The sequence below is a fragment of the Trifolium pratense genome, linkage group LG5, assembly GCF_020283565.1.
Source record: "Trifolium pratense cultivar HEN17-A07 linkage group LG5, ARS_RC_1.1, whole genome shotgun sequence".
Classification (NCBI taxonomy): domain Eukaryota; kingdom Viridiplantae; phylum Streptophyta; class Magnoliopsida; order Fabales; family Fabaceae; genus Trifolium; species Trifolium pratense.
The window spans coordinates 45,893,350-45,910,091 of NC_060063.1; the positions used below are offsets into that span (position 1 = coordinate 45,893,350).

Sequence of the window (16,742 nt, forward strand, 5' to 3'; positions counted from 1 at the left end):
ATAAATGTTCTAACTTAATATAATGACAAACTTATATATCAAATAAATGTCAATAGACCCGTGCGAATGCACGGATTTTTAAACTAGTATTTCAATAAAAATGTTGACGCCTATTGTTTTCAAAATAGTCAAAAATATTCAAAAAATAAATAAATAAATAAATGTGAATAACACTACCAGTCGATGGCCCTATTAGACTACGAATCACATAAACAAAAAGAATTAGGAGAAAACAAATCAAACAATATCTTATACGATAATATTTACATTTATATACTTTTAGAAAAATACACTTAAAATAAGACATATAAAATTATAAATAGTGCATTTAGTCAAAGTAGGTCTTATAAAATGGGACGGATGAAGTATAATATAAAATTATTAACAATAATAGTTTTTAGCTTTTAAAAAAAATTATAATTCCAATTTTTTAGTTTCTTTTTTAAAAAAAGTAATTTTTTTATTTGATTTTTTTAACTAATTGACTAACACTACTCGGACTCGGGCCAAAATATCTTAACTCATTTTCATTTGCAGAGGAGCTTGTCCGTCTCGTTTAATGTGTAAGTTTATGTTGAGTGAGTTAAACGGCGGACCAATCAGTATACCTAGCTCTACTTATAAATGTGTCTCATATATTTTCTAGTGAAATTAGTCTTTTTTAAACAATGGCCAAAACTTTATATCTATAACATTATTAAAAAAAAAAAACTTATTGAAACGAAAAGAAAAGGAAAAAAAAAACATTAAATTGATTCAAGTGGTAACTGGTAAGGGTCTTGATTCCCTTAAACATGTGATCAGAGTTTCAATTTTTGACTCATGCATATGGAGAAAATTCGATTGAAAGGGGAGAACCATCTTATATACCACAAAGATTCTCCGAAAAAGATTAGTCTCAATAATAGGTTGTGGTAACAAAAAAACACGTAAAGAAACTGAACAAAACGCAAGATTTTGGTACCATACATAGAATGGAACTATACTCAGAATATTCTTATGAGCTGCAAAATGCAAATCCATCTTGTGGTACAAAAAAAAAACAGTCACAACTCACAACAATTAAGATATGGCCACCTAAATTCATTCAATTCTCCTTTATTCTTGTGGTCAAACCAAGCCACACCCTCCGATCATCTGCCTAACTAAAATTCAATCAAATCCAACGGCTGAGATTGAACATTAAACGCCACAGGACGTCTCTGGATTTTAGGAGACTCTATGCAAAATATAAAAGTGGCCCTAAATATAAATAAAAAAAAAAATTTAAATTGTCGATTTAAATTGCGTATAATATAAAAAAAAAATCATTTTTATTCTTGTAAACATATAAATTATCAATATTAAACCAATTGCATCAAATCAAATGGGATAAGAAATACAAAATAATTATCTTTGTATATAATGTCAAAAAGGAACCTCCTAATCTAAGTTTAAATTTTATGGAAAGAATAAATGGACTAAAACTATATTTACGAGCATAGATAACTAATTTATTGATACTCATATGATATTATATGAACATTAACAATATATAACTAATAGTTTAGGGCCTAAAAATTAATCTATTAATATACATCTGATATTTTATAGAAATAATATATAAGTAATATTATAGGACCTCAAAATTTTAAGCCGAGGCCCTCAAAATTTTGAGGCCCGATGCCGTCGCACACCTTGCACATATATCTAAGCCGCCACTGCCACAACCATTAAGAAATCTGAATATGTTCTTTTTTCAAAACATAAACGCTAACTTCATGGCCAAAGGATATAATGTAATATTCTTTTGGCATCAAAGATTCTCATTCTCCTAAACTTTACCTATAAATACCATTCTCTCACTTTGTATCAAATCCAAGCCAAAAACCAATTTTGAGAGCACTTTGAGATACCCATTTGGCTTCTTTTTCTTGTGACCAAGTTTTTTCTTTCTGGGTTATTGAAAATTTTCACATTCTCTTTCTCACCTTTCATAGAAAAAAATGTCTAACATTGTTATTGTCTTCGACTTTGACAAAACCATCATTGATTGTGACAGTGATAACTGGTTGATTGATGAATTGGGTTTCACTGATTTGTTCAATCAACTCCTTCCCACAATGCCATGGAATTCTGTCATGGTATGTTTTTTAAACTCTGCATGTGCTCTGTTTTTATAAATACTCTGTTTTCTGCATTGTCTCAATTTGCATAAATAAATAACTTTGATTATTGTGTTTATGTTATTGAATTATAGGACAAAATGATGATGGAGTTTCATGCAAATGGTGTAACAATTGAAGAGATTGAAAAGGTTCTTCATAGGATTCCAATTCATCACAGAATAATACCTGCAATTAAAGCAGCTTATGCTTTAGGGTGTGATTTGAGGGTTGTGAGTGATGCTAATATGTTTTACATTGAAACTATTTTGAAGCATTTGGGAATTAGTGAATATTTTTCAGAGATTAACACTAATCCAGGTTATGTTAATGAAGAAGGAAGGGTTAGAATTTCACCTTACCATGACTTCAACAAATGTTCACATGGTTGCACTCTTTGCCCTCCAAACATGTGCAAGGTAAATTCTTTTATAGTTGTTTTTTTGTTTCTTATTAGAAGCCAATAGATTTTATGGAAATATATAATAATGAATAATTTTTATGTACGGTCACTAGTTTAAAATTAAATTAAATTAAAAAAATTGGAGTGAAGATTCAATTCTTCACAAATTTCATATGGGACAATTCAGTCCTGACAAAAGTAAAACCCAAATTAGTCCTGATTTTTATGAATAAATCAGAGACTAGTTTGTCTATGAAAATGTTAAAAATTAATATGGAAATTAATTTATATATGATAGAATATACTTAATTCACTTAAGATTGAAATTCTAATCATCAATCTACTTGACAAAAAAAATATGGAAATTAATTTATATGATAGAATATACTTAATTTTTTTAATCATTATTTCAGGGTTTAATCATTGATAGAATTCAAAATACAATTTCTGAAGTGGATAAGAAGAGGTTCATCTACCTTGGTGATGGTGCTGGTGATTATTGTCCTAGTTTGAGGCTTAGAGAAAGAGACTTTGTGATGCCAAGGAAGAATTTTCCAGTGTGGGATTTGATATGCAAAGATCCTTTACTTATTAAGGCTGAAATTAATGGTTGGAGTGATGGAGAAGAGTTGGAACAAGTTTTGTTGCACTTGATCAATAAAATTATGATGGAGGAACATGTTCAATTCATTTCAACTGATTGCAAGTTGCAAACTCTATCTATTCCTGTGCTTGAATCATTGCCTAAAGCTCTCTCAGTTAGGCCATAAATTTTTAGGGTCATTGCAAATGTATCTAGGCTTTTTTTTGGTCCTTAAAGTGACTTTAATAAACTTTTTCTTGGAATTGGTCTATGATGGGAAAATACAATGTCTATCTAAGACAATTACCAATTTGCCCTACATCTTGTAGATTATTTAGTTTAACAGCTAATTGCTATGTAAAACTTTATAAAATATTGGTCTATGGTTTGAGAATGGTTGGTTAGTAGGTAGTTTCTTACTCATCACAATGAGATGAACTCTTTGATCGTGATTAATATTATCATATCTTGGAAAGCTCGGAACTATCATTTGTTCCCTCTCTTCAAGAATTTTTATCTCTGGTGAATTCAATAGACTGAAATTGTGAGATCAAACATATTTACCACGCGAAAACTCAATTATTGTATTGATCGTCTAACAAATTTTGGTCATGGTGGCGAGTTTGATTCGGTAGAGTTCTCATCCCCATCCTTTTCTAAAGCTTTTACTTTGAAATTAAATTAGCATTTAATCCCAAAAACAATTGGACCTATTATGTTTTTCTCGTTAGCATGTGGTAGCAGCATCCACCAAATATAGTACTGAATTTTCTAATTTTTTATAAATCATGTATATTAATCATCAAGTGATTGACTACATGCATGATACCATCGATATATCTTATAACTTAATTCATTTCATCTAATTGTTCATACATAAATATGACTCTTCAAATCATGTATATCATGTGAAAATGAATATTAAACATATTTTTAGAAATACAAAGTTTTTGTAAATTCTAACTTCTCTATTCCGAATCCATATATTTTATATTCTATTATCTATCAAATAAGTGAACTTTTAAAATAATATCATAAAATTTTATAACTTATTTATTTTTTAGACAACTTATAAATTTCATCGGTTAACACTTTGAACTTAGGTGAAAAATATGATCAACATTAATTATTTTTTGGTCACTAATTTCTCTTTATCTACTCTTTTTGTATTTTCATCTTTTTCTTTTATTCTTCTTTTTTTCGGAATACATCAAAATAGAAAACACTTGCTTATAAAAATTAAAAAAAAAAAAAAAAACACTTATTAAAAACAATTGTTGCCCGTCTAAATATTTATACATATTACTTAAGAAATGGTCATTCCCTAGTAAATACAGGGTCTTGGGATTTTAGTGATCTCAATTACTTTCTTTTTACTAGAAACTCTAATATGTTTTAGCTTACTATGTTACATTAAAATATTGTGCTACAACCAAATATGAGTTGCTCAATCCAAATGCAATGATTTAGGTTTGTTTTCTTCAACAAATTCAACAACTTAATTAAGAATATCCAAATTCATCTATAGAACAAAAAAGGTAGATTATACACAAGTTATACTCATCATTCATATTTCAATTGATTTTTTACCCAAAAAAATTAAATCATTAAAAACAATTATGCATAAGAAAACCCACAACAAAAAAAAGTATTCATATGTTATGAAACAAATGTGTTATTCATACTTAATTTCTAATATACGGTATTTTTCTAAACAATGTCGTGTTCCTTCATTGAATATATTAAATAAATTCAAAAAAATATAATACACCTAACACATATAACTAGATATATAGTGTGTTTAAAAATCCCTGCAAAAGGGCACCTTTGATGTATAAACCGGAACAAGAGTTACGACAAAACCAATACCAAATTCATCAAGTAGTCTTGCTAAACACAAGACAAATAACCACAATATAACCAAACCGCCAAAGAAATATAGCACGGATGAGATTATCTACAATGGTCTCTGATCAGGCCAAACCGTTATTCAATCATAGAAAATTTTAATTAGTGTAGCTCCACTGAGATAAACGACAACCACAATTTGCATAGTTGTTTGCATAGTAACAACTTTTTTAATGTGAAGAATAAAATTTGCAATCTTTGCATTAGGTGTAATAAAAATATTATTTCTTGGTTCATTTGTGTTCAAATTATACTTAAGACATTCCTTGTGAAAGCAACATAGGGTCGGTTTGTTTTGATTTTTTTAAAAAAATGATTTTTATAGTGTTACATAATTGTGTGTAAAAAAAATTTACAAATAAACTTTTTATAAAAGCTTCAAATTAAAATTTGATTTGAATAAGTATCCTTAAAATGTTATTTTAGGTATTTCATCATTTTATTGAAAAAAAATTGGATATCAAAATTTCAAAAAATCACTTAATTTTGAAGCTATTTCAAATAGATTTTCATAAATATCATTTTTGAAATATAACTTTTTGAAAAAATTGCGATTTTGACTATGTTTTGATCTTCAATAATATATGTTTATATCATATGATGTCAAAATTAGTTTTTCAATTTAGAAAAATGAATATAAAAAACTTGTAATATTTTGAAAAACGATTTTATAAAATCTATGTTTAAAAATACAAAAAAAAAAATCCATTTTTTTAAAACTGAAATAAATAGACCCGTAATGTTATGTTATAACTTATAATCCTAGTAATTAAAAATAATATAATACTAAAAATAATAATGAGAGAATGAGAGGTTTTAACAAAGCTGTTGGGATACGTTATAAAATTGAAATGCAGTCTGCACATCATGGTCTAGTTTAGACAAGTATATTACCAATATATGATAAGTAATCGGTCAATTTAGTCCATAAATTATCACTCTCTCACCAACTTAATCCCTAAACTATTAAAAATAATTAAAAGGTCCCTAATCTATTTTTCATCCGTCAATTTAGTCCTTGGTTAACTTGTCTATAAAACCCTAAAATATTATTACCCTTTCTTCTTCCACGTGCTTCGACGGAAACAACCACCCTGCTCGCCGCCAACCACTCCACTCTCCGGCAACAACCGTTTTGCACACAACGAAAATATAACCTCTAGTTGCGGCTAAAAACAGGTCCGTTTTTTGTTCTCACTTTTGTAAATTTATAAGGGTTTGTGATTTTGTTTTATCCCTTTGAAGTTTATGTTGTGATCTCTTGTTTCTTGCGGGTCTGGGAGTTTTTTATCCTTCTACTCCTTTTCTTCTGTTATTATAAGGAATGTTGTGGGGTGTGTTAGTGTGTATAATGATGACATAAAGGGTACAAAAGTGTCATTGTATGTAGTATGCTAACAAAGTCTTATTAAATTCCAAGCATTGTAAGATGAATTATCTTTGGAGGCTGGTGCTAGCTTTTTTCATCTATGCTACTGTGTTAAGAAGTGCCTTGGAGATATTATAACAGGTTTGTTAAGAATCATAAAATGATGTTTATGAGGGACTAAATTGAAGGATGTAAATATAGTTTAGAGACTAAGTTGGTAAGAGAGTGATAGTTTATGGACTAAATTGACTATTACTCAATATATGATAATCAATGTGAACGTCCCAAATAAGGGGACTTGGCTGCCTGACCCTAACTCGGGATATTCAACGAGAGGCGCTTACCAGTTAGTAACCCAAATTGTTCCGTCTTGTATGAGCATAAAGAGATTATATGGAATAAACTTTCCCCTTTGAAGATGCTAATCTTTGCTTGGCGGTTGTTAAACAACATATATCTCTGAAGGAGAGTATGAGGCGGCGTGGAATGACTCTTGCGGATCTGACGGTGTGTACAAGTGGTTGTGGAGTAGCTGAAACTTCCAATCACTTGTTTTTTTTTGTTGTGCTTTTGCTCAATCCCTTTGTATTAAAATTCTGTCTTGGATGAGCATTTATAGTATGTTACCAAATGTTGTGGAGGATCATGCATATGCTTTGCAATTTTATAATTCTTTTATGTTTGGTAAAGAAGTTCGAATGGATATTCAGGTTGTTTTGGTATAGATTTAGTAAAACTAATGATTTCATAAATTACTCGGTAACATGAAAAAATAATTAGGAAAGAAAGAAAAAAAAATCAGTAATTCAGTGTAGAGAAACTAAACGCAAGATTTTGGTACCATACACAGAACTAGGGTTGGGAACAGGCCAAGCCTTGATAGGCCTGAGTCTGGCCTACGATTTTTTTTAGGCCTGAGCCTGGCCTGCGGCCTATCAAATGTTTTTTTTTTTTTTGCCTGGCCTGAGCTTTATAATTAGGAAAAAGATAATAATATGATTAGCACAATAATTAAAAACTAATAAAATAACAAATATGATTACGACAAAGTCGCCATAATACAAATTGTTTGTTAAGTGTAGTCAGCAACAAGCCAACAACCAAAATATAGGATGAGTTGCTACTTGCTTGAGAGAATGAGAGATGGAATGAAGGTAGGATTTCTATTTTTAATTTATATGCGTGAAATATAAAAACAAATATATTTTCTCTGTTTTATTAAAAAAAAAAAAAAACTGATATTTTGTATTTATATAAATAATATTTTTTTATAAGATATAAATAATTATTATTATAAACAGGGCGGCCTATCAGGCTTTGTAGGCCTTTTTAGAAGCCCAAGCCTGACCTATTTATGTAAACAAACCGTTTTCAAAGCCTGACATTTTTAATAACCAGGTCAGGCCAGACATATACAAGCCAGGCCGAAGACTCCTATAGGCCGTCTGGCCTATTCCCAACCCCGAACAGAACAATTCTCAGAATATTCTTATGAGCTGCAAAATGCAAATCCATCTTGTGGTACAAAAAAAACAAGTGCATTAAACAGTCACAACTCACAACAATTAATATATAGCCACCTAAATTCATTCACTCTCCTTTATTCTTGTGGTCAAATCAAGCTACACCCTCCGAACATTAAACGCCACAACCATTAAGAAATCTGAATAAGTTCTTTTTTCAAAACATAAACGCTAACTTCATGGCCAAAGGATATAATGTAATATTCCTTTGGCATCAAAGATTCTCATTCTCCTAAACTTTACCTATAAATAAATACCATTCTCTCTCTTTGTATCAAATCCAAGCCAAAAACCAATTTTGAGAGCACTTTGAGATACCCATTTGGCTTCTTTTTCTTGTGAACAAGTTTTTTCTTTCTGTGTCATTGAAATTTTTCACATTCTCTTTCTCACCTTTCATAGAAAAAAATGTCTAACATTGTTATTGTTTTCGACTTTGACAAAACCATCATTGATTGTGACAGTGATAACTGGTTGATTGATGAATTGGGTTTCACTGATTTGTTCAATCAACTCCTTCCCACAATGCCTTGGAATTCTGTTATGGTATGTTTTTATACTCTGCATGTGCTCTGTTTTTATAAACACTCTGTTTTTCATTCATTCATATTCTGCATTGCTCTGTTTTTATAGGACAAAATGATGATGGAGTTTCATGCAAATGGTGTAACAATTGAAGAGATTGAAAAGGTTCTTCATAGGATTCCAATTCATCACAGAATAGTACCTGCAATTAAAGCAGCTTATGCTTTAGGGTGTGATTTGAGGGTTGTGAGTGATGCTAATATGTTTTACATTGAAACTATTTTGAAGCATTTGGGAATTAGTGAATATTTTTCAGAGATTAACACTAATCCAGGTTATGTTAATGAAGAAGGAAGGGTTAGAATTTCACCTTACCATGACTTCAACAAATGTTCACATGGTTGCACTCTTTGCCCTCCAAACATGTGCAAGGTATATTCTTTTATAGTTGTTTTTTTGTTTCTTATTAAAAGCCAATAGATTTTATGGAAATATATAATAGTGAATAATTTTTATGTAGGATCACTAGTTTAAAATTAAATTAAATTAAAAAAATTGGAGTGAAGATTCAATTCTTCACAAATTTCATATGGGACAATTCAGTCCCCACAAAAGTAAAACCCAAATTAGTCCTGATTTTTAATATTTTGCGACATATTAGTCTCTCTATTAGAATAAATCAGAGACTAGTTTGTCTTCAATATGAAAATGTTAAAAATTAATATGTTTTGTGGAATGAATTATCCCGTCAAAATTTTGTGAGAGATCAAAATGGGTCTTCACTCAAAAAATTATGCCGTGACTATAAGCATAATTCAGTTGTTAAGAATATTATCAAAAAAAAAATTAAAAAATTATGGAAATTAATTTATATATGATAGAATATACTTAATTCACTTAAGATTGAAATTCTAATCATCAATCTACTTGACAAAAAATAAAATATGGAAATTAATTTATATGATAGAATATACTTAATTTTTTTAATCATTATTTCAGGGTTTAATCATTGATAGAATTCAAAATACAATTTCTGAGGTGGATAAGAAGAGGTTCATCTACCTTGGTGATGGTGCTGGTGATTATTGTCCTAGTTTGAGGCTTAGAGAAAGAGACTTTGTGATGCCAAGGAAAAATTTTCCAGTGTGGGATTTGATATGCAAAGATCCTTTACTTATTAAGGCTGAAATTAATGGTTGGAGTGATGGAGAAGAGTTGGAACAAGTTTTGTTGCACTTGATCAATAAAATTATGATGGAGGAACATGTTCAATTCATTTCAACTGATTGCAAGTTGCAAACTCTATCTATTCCTGTGCTTGAATCATTGCCTAAAGCTCTCTCAGTTAGGCCATGAAATTTTAGCTTAATATCATTGCAAGTGTATCTAGGTGTTTTTTTTTTTTTTTTTGGTCCTTAAAGTGACTTTAATAAACATTTTCTTAGAATTGGTCTATGATGGAAAAATGCAATGTCTATCTACAGTTACCAATTTGCCTTACATCTTGTAGATTATTTAAAGCTTTACTTTGAAATTAGTGTTAATTCCAAAAACAATTGGACCTATTATGTTTTTTGTCATTAGCATGTGGTAGCATCCACCACATGGTAATGAATTTTTTAATCTTTATATAAGCAAAAATTGTATTCATAAGTCTTAATTGAACTCAGAATGTTAAAATTGTTAGTTTGAACGATTTCACTTAAATTTAGACCCAAAAATTCATAATTGTGTGTGAATTTCAATGGTGTTTATTAGTTCGTCTTGTATTTAAAATGAGTGGTTTGAATAGAAGAAAGTGGATTGTCAAAAAAATAAATAGAAGAAAGTGGTTAGGACCACCAATCCAACAAAACTAAGTTTTTGTTTACCCCTTCCCTACAAATAAGCTAAGACACTTATATAAAGAACTTTGCTATTAAAAATGATGTTATTCCTTTCCAACTAAAATACACCAAGCGGTCGCTAACCAAAATAAGTGAGACATCTTTTTACCATTTTAAACAGCAAGAAGTTGTTCACCACTTTGCTTCTCTAACATATGTTTGTCCATTCCAACCAGTTAAAGATGTTTCTCCAAATTTCCCATGTCTTTTAGCAAGATTGACTCGATGTCATTAAAATAAAATGTACAACATTGTTGATGGATATCATGAATCACCCCCTATGACATAGTACGAATCTTCTCTTGCAATAATCTCCATCCAAAAACGCGCCTTTTTTTACAGAACCGATGTTTTCTAAAGAGGCTTGGCATCTGCAACAAACTCAATTAATTCCCACGTTTGTCAGCAGCTCGGAGTCTCGAACAGCAGCACATATCTGCCTTTGACAGAAAAACCTGCCACGCAAACTGGTATCCAAACAATTCAATCTGCCGAGTTTTCATTTGGCTGAACCTGCGCTATTAATCCCTTAAGTTCTGCAATCTGCTCCTGTTTGACTATATCGGGATCTTTGACCCAGCGCCAACTCCAGCACCATTTTCTGTCATTCCAGGCTCCTTTGTGCCTGGAATGAACTATAAGCTTTCAGGATCTGTGCCTTAGACAACCATACGAACTCTTTATTGCCTAGCGAATCGACTAAGTTCTTGAATTTTTCTTCCCATGATTGTAACTTGATAATCTTCATACTATTAAGAATCTCTGAAGTTGACCAAAGACGTTCATCCTGTGCTAACATAAACTGTGACTGACAATTTTGTAGGAACCTTGCAATTGGTACATTGAGAAATCCACATATAAGAAGAGGGATTAAACCAGGAAGAGCACCAATACCAACAACACCAAAAAGTACAACAATAGAAAGAACAAGTGGCAATGCAGAAGTCCATGTCATATGAAACCACCATGGAAATTCTCCCATTCTATATGCATCAACTGCAATATAATTCACAATTTTGCCAGCCGAGTGTCTTGTCCTTGCCGAGCTAGAAAGCCTTAACTGCTTTCGATAAACTGCTACCATCAGAGCTGATCTCATTTTCATTCCTGACTTCCTTGAGTTAAAAAACCAATGTCTTTGCGACAAAGACTCAAACACTTTGGTGACAATCAAAAAACCAACTATGGAAAGACCTTTTCTAAGATCTTCCTCAGTTCTATTAGAGTAGTTAACAAAAGCATATAATATTAAAGGTGAAACTACAACAGAAATAGTTCTGATTAATGCAGAAAAAGCTATTAATAAATTTTCTTTTAAGTAAATTCTAACAATAGACCAAAGAACTAAACTCTTTGTATTATTTTTCCCTCTCTCTCTAACAAGTGACTCCCAAGCATGAACAAATTTTTGATAGGCCGTGTTTGATTCATCTTCAAAAACAAGGGAAGGTATATCTTCAAGAGCTAGTGGCTTTGAGTAACCTAAATTGAGTAAAGAATTAACCCAAGAGAAAATCAACTTGCTGTGAAAAGTAGCATGTCCTAGTTCTGTTTGGCTTGTTTCAACTTTTTGAGCTAGCAATGGCTCAGAAATTTCACCTGCATATATATAATCCATTAAAGAGACACAATTAATCAATGCACTCAAGGAAACAACAATTGATCACGGATTCGGCCAATTGTGCCTACGTCTTCGATAGCATATAGTGACTGAGTTTTTCTATTATGCAATACTTAAGTCGATCTGGTAAGCCTAAAAGGCTTTTCTTATGGCTTTGTAGTCTAGCATTTTTAGCTAAATAGGCTTCTTAAAAAGTCTAGCCTAACCTTGGCCTAATGTAGGCTAGATTATAGGTCCCTGTCAGTCGTCTTGACTTATTCACACTCCTACTTAGGGATACACCGTACAAACTTCATTTAAATGATCCACATTACAAAGTATAATCTAACATAATGTCCCTGAATATAATTAAATCAATTTCTATGCAAAAATTACTTTTTTTAGCTACTTAATTTTTCTATTTCTCTACTGTGCTATAGCGTCTACCGACTTATCAGCGAATATCAGGCATGCTCAACCAATAACACAAGCCAATTAACACTGTAAAAAGAAAGGAAATGAACACATGAACAAGAAATCTTGATTACTGTATATATGAAATAGTTTAGAACTCCTGAATAAAATAAGTATATATTATAGCGTGGAAGAATATATACATATACACTCCTTCTGGTCTCATATCTAAGCAAAAAATTATTTTTTCAGATTCATCGAATAACTGATTATCTGTTTTTTTTTTTTTTATTTACTAAGTAACTATAATGCATATACCACATACATTAGTTATTCGATGAATTTAAAAAAAAAACCTTTGCTTATATGATATCGGAGTAGTGTTTTCTTGCATATCAGACATGGTACTAAAGAATGAAAAAGAATCGAAGTTACCTATTGTGTTCTCAAAGTAATTCAGTACTATAGTCTCTGAGGAGTGAGTGTATTCACAAGAGTTGTGAACATGGAAGAATATAAAAGCTTACTCTTATGTATAAAATGTGATGTGTTTACATATATACTCTTGGTCTTTCGAGTATAAGAGGTTGTGGTATTCGTTTTAATTGAGTGTGTCAAATTTTAAAATGAAAACTCGACCATATATTATTTTGGTCTTAAATATAAGTAAAAATTAATGTATTGGGTCGAGATTTTATATTACATACATCAACTTCTTTAATTAAAATTCGTTACTTTTAAATTTCTAAATCAAAAGTAAGTTCCTCCCCCAAGTTCAAAGCAATTAAATTTAAAATTTGTTAAAAAAATAAGTTTCAAAATTTTATGATATTATTTTAAAATGTTTATTTGATAGATAATATAACATAATACAAATGCAATAGTAGTTATAATCTACGGTCATTTTGTATTTCTAATATATATTTAATTTTTTTTTCTTCTTGTTTACGATGCAGTATATGATCGAACAAAAAATCTCATGCATACTACCTACATTTCTCACCACTAGACCAAATATATAATGGCTTAATATATATTTAATATTCACTCTATGACAACAAACAAGACGAATTTGAGTTTGTTAGTATTAGTAGGAGGTCATTCATGCTCTTGTAAGGGTAGCCCCTAGTTTCCAAATCTTATTAGAAAAATTTGATAAAAGTTAATCAAATCATACAAGAAAAACCGATTATACACTTGTGCAATAATTGTAAACTAAAATTCTATGGCCACAGGAATTGATAGAGATTGCAGCTTGCAACCAGAAGAAATGAATTGAACATTTTCCTCTATCATAATTTTGCTAATCAACTTCATCAAAACTTGTTCTAACTCTTCTCCATCACTCCAACCATGAATTTCAGCCTTAAGAAGTGAAGGGTCTTTGCATATTAAGTCCCAAGCTGGAAAATTCTTCCTTGGCATCATGAAATCTCTCTCTTTAAGCCTCAAACTAGGACAATAATCTCCAATACCATCACCAAGATAAATAAACCTCTTATTATTATCCCCTTCAAGAATTGAACTTTGGATTCTATCTATGATCAAACCCTGTAATACATAAAAACAAAACAGTTATAATTATATTATTTGATCATAAAATTTCAAAAATGAAGAAAGATAGATATAAAAAGTTTCATTACATTAGTCAAAAAAAAAAGTTTCATTACAAAAATTTAGAATTTTTTTAAATTGAGAAGAATTAAATATGAATTTTAAAAAAATTTCAAAAGATAACAATAAAAGTATTGAAAATCTCAATTTAAAGATTGTCTCGCCTGGAAGGACTCGTTAGTAAGACCCATAATTGAATAGGGACTAAAACATGCCGGTTTATTTTATTTTTTTTCATAGAACCAAAAACAAAATTTAGTAATTTTTAAGGGATGAAAAACATATTTAACTCAAAATATTTACTTAAATTCATGAACTGTACCTTGCACATATTTGGAGGACAGAGAGGACAACCATGTGAAGCCTTATTGAAATCATGATGAGGCAAAATTCTTAATCTTCCTTCTTGATTAACATAACCAGGATTAGTGTTAATCTCTGAGAAGCATTCACTTATTCCCAAATGCTTCAAAAACGTTTCAATGAAAAATGTATTGGAATCGCTCACAATCCTCAAATCACACCCTAAAGCATGTGCTGATTTAATTGCAGAAATTATTCTTTGGTTAATAGGAATCCTATGAAGAACTTTTTCAATGTCTTCAATGCTTTTACCATGTGAATGAAACTCCATCATCATTCTTTCCTATAATTACAAAAAAAAAAAAAAACATAAACTTCAGATATTTATTCCAGTTGACTAATGAAGATTAAAAAATTGAAAAATATTTAAGAAAACATTAGTTTTTTTTTTAAGAAGCTAAATTAGCCCCCCAAATTGGCATCAGCGAGAATCAAACCTGAGACCTTAAAGAGAAGCGCACTCCCGGATCTCAAGTCAATACCACCAGACCAACCTGTATTATTATGTATATAAAATAGAGAACATAGAGAGAGAGATACCATGAGGGAGTTCAAAGGCGTGGTGGGAAGGAGGTGATTGAAGAAATCAGTGAAACCAAATTGATCAATGACCCAATCATCACTGTCACAATCAATGATGGTTTTGTCAAAGTCGAAAACAATAACAATGTTAGACATTTTTTTTCTTTTGAGAGATGAGAAAGGGAATGAGAATGATATATGTTATGAAGTATAGAGTGAGTATTTTTGTTGTAAAAGTTTGTTCACAATAATAGGTAATTTATAAGGATTTCTCGCTGGATTTGTTTAACGTAAAAACTGCTTTGTAGTCAAATATAGGAGTAGTATAATTTATTGGACACGTGATCTAGCTAAGTATATTTCAAAGTTTAATTTCAGCTGTTGGATTAGATGATTTGAAATAGATTAGGGTTAGTTAGAAGATTGGAGGGTGTGCAAGATTGGAGGGTGTGCATTATGAGTTGTTTCGGTATTCCAACTATATATAGCTAAAAGATCGTGTTATTAAACAAACAAAAAAGTTTTGTCAAAAAAAAAAAAACATACAAAAAAGTTAAAGATCGTTTCATTAGCAAAAAAAATGTTTAGGTTATCTTTGTGTTACAAACTAATGTAAATAAGAGCAATAGTATAGATGAAGAAGAGAGAAAAGAGAGAAAGAATAGTGTATGTTATTCACTATTAGGATTAGGGTTACAATATATAGTGATATATAGTATATATATATATATATATATATATATATATATATATATATATATATATATATATATATATATGTAAACATAATGGGCCAATTACGCCAGGACATCCACTAATAATATTCATAACACTCCCCCTTAGATGTCCATCGATGATATGCCCATTAAAACCTTTACTAGGAAAAAAACTCAAGTGTGAAAAAATTCTAGTGAAGGAAAAAAGTACAACATCCTTTGTACGTATTTGAACTACTGCCTCATTAAAAACCTTACCAGGAAAATCCAATGGGACAAAAACCATGGTTAAGAAAAAAAGAGTGCAGAACACAATTATATCTCTCCCTCATGAAAACAATTATATATGAGATGAAGAAAGCCATTGAATCTTCTATACTAGTTGATCAGAAGCTTTGCTTGACAAGGACTTTGTGGAAAGATCTGATTTTTCTCTTTTAATATACTCTTCTCTAAATTAGTAGTGCGTCTGATATTATCTTCATATTGAGTTGTTGTAAGAATCATCCTCTTGTAATAAAAATTACTTGGCTTTGTTCCAATATCTTTGAGTTTAATGATATTGAATAAAATACCATCACATACATAATTAGCAAAATGCAATAGTGTTCTCAACGGAACTAAAATATGGTACTTCAAGACCAATTCAAATAACTGATCATTTTCTTGAGACATGAAATGATCTTTGTTCACATCAAGTGACAACAAATTATATTTATTAATATCAAATATATTTCATTTCAAAATTTTCTTTAATCAATAGATTTCAAGAACTCTTCAGGAGTTTATGTCATCATATAACAAATTCATTTCCAAAGTGACTTATTCATTTTATTAAGTCATCTTTTCGATAGTTTGAAATGTATGTCTCGTGAAAATTAAATCCTTCAAAGAGTTTTATATAATCCACACTAACAAGTGAGCCATACAAATATATCGTAACACATTTTTCAAATAAATTAATCTTCCATGTGTTAATAAACTTAATCAAGTAAGAGAAGAATTTTAATTTCACTTCAAGTGAATATTAATCTCATATATATATATATATATATATATATATATATATATATATATATATATATATATATATATATATATATGTCCGCTCATGCACAGGTTCTGCTAGAAAATCAAATGGAGCAAATCAAACAAACAAAGCAACCGAGTAA

At 30.1% G+C, this 16,742-nt stretch overlaps 3 protein-coding genes across 3 annotated transcripts; 2 read left to right on the plus strand and 1 right to left on the minus strand.

Annotated features, from left to right (window-relative positions):
• Window positions 1–1,714: 1,714 nt before the first annotated feature.
• On the plus strand, window positions 1,715–3,521 carry LOC123884144 (inorganic pyrophosphatase 1-like). Its single transcript, XM_045933165.1, has 3 exons — window positions 1,715–2,123; window positions 2,240–2,563; window positions 2,961–3,521. Exons 1-3 carry the CDS (start codon window positions 1,986–1,988, stop codon window positions 3,315–3,317), a joined length of 819 nt encoding a protein of 272 aa, XP_045789121.1. The 5' UTR covers window positions 1,715–1,985; the 3' UTR covers window positions 3,318–3,521.
• A 2,925-nt stretch (window positions 3,522–6,446) lies between these two features.
• LOC123886787 (inorganic pyrophosphatase 2-like) lies at window positions 6,447–15,025 on the minus strand. Its single transcript, XM_045936073.1, has 4 exons — window positions 14,873–15,025; window positions 14,292–14,615; window positions 13,586–13,906; window positions 6,447–6,491 (listed from the first exon to the last, which is right to left on the minus strand). The coding sequence occupies exons 1-4, from the start codon at window positions 15,008–15,010 to the stop codon at window positions 6,447–6,449; spliced, it is 828 nt and encodes a 275-aa protein (XP_045792029.1). The 5' UTR covers window positions 15,011–15,025.
• LOC123884143 (inorganic pyrophosphatase 1-like) lies at window positions 8,010–9,955 on the plus strand. The gene is made up of 3 exons (XM_045933164.1): window positions 8,010–8,476; window positions 8,564–8,887; window positions 9,455–9,955. Exons 1-3 carry the CDS (start codon window positions 8,339–8,341, stop codon window positions 9,809–9,811), a joined length of 819 nt encoding a protein of 272 aa, XP_045789120.1. The 5' UTR covers window positions 8,010–8,338; the 3' UTR covers window positions 9,812–9,955.
• Window positions 15,026–16,742: the final 1,717 nt, after the last annotated feature.

What these genes read in the sequence shown, in the direction of transcription:
- LOC123886787 (XM_045936073.1), bottom strand. Translation starts at nt 15,010, where the DNA reads ATGTCTAACATTGTTATTGTTTTCGACTTTGACAAAACCATCATTGAT. An exon ending in GTCCTCCAAATATGTGCAAG is followed by an intron (nt 13,907 to 14,291) that starts GTACAGTTCATG and finishes TATGTATTACAG; the next exon opens with GGTTTGATCATAGATAGAAT. An exon ending in AATCTCTATCAATTCCTGTG is followed by an intron (nt 6,492 to 13,585) that starts GCCATAGAATTT and finishes GAAAAAAGCTAG; the next exon opens with CACCAGCCTCCAAAGATAAT.
- LOC123884143 (XM_045933164.1), top strand. Translation starts at nt 8,339, where the DNA reads ATGTCTAACATTGTTATTGTTTTCGACTTTGACAAAACCATCATTGAT. An exon ending in TGCCTTGGAATTCTGTTATG is followed by an intron (nt 8,477 to 8,563) that starts GTATGTTTTTAT and finishes CTGTTTTTATAG; the next exon opens with GACAAAATGATGATGGAGTT. An exon ending in GCCCTCCAAACATGTGCAAG is followed by an intron (nt 8,888 to 9,454) that starts GTATATTCTTTT and finishes TCATTATTTCAG; the next exon opens with GGTTTAATCATTGATAGAAT.
- LOC123884144 (XM_045933165.1), top strand. Translation starts at nt 1,986, where the DNA reads ATGTCTAACATTGTTATTGTCTTCGACTTTGACAAAACCATCATTGAT. An exon ending in TGCCATGGAATTCTGTCATG is followed by an intron (nt 2,124 to 2,239) that starts GTATGTTTTTTA and finishes ATTGAATTATAG; the next exon opens with GACAAAATGATGATGGAGTT. An exon ending in GCCCTCCAAACATGTGCAAG is followed by an intron (nt 2,564 to 2,960) that starts GTAAATTCTTTT and finishes TCATTATTTCAG; the next exon opens with GGTTTAATCATTGATAGAAT.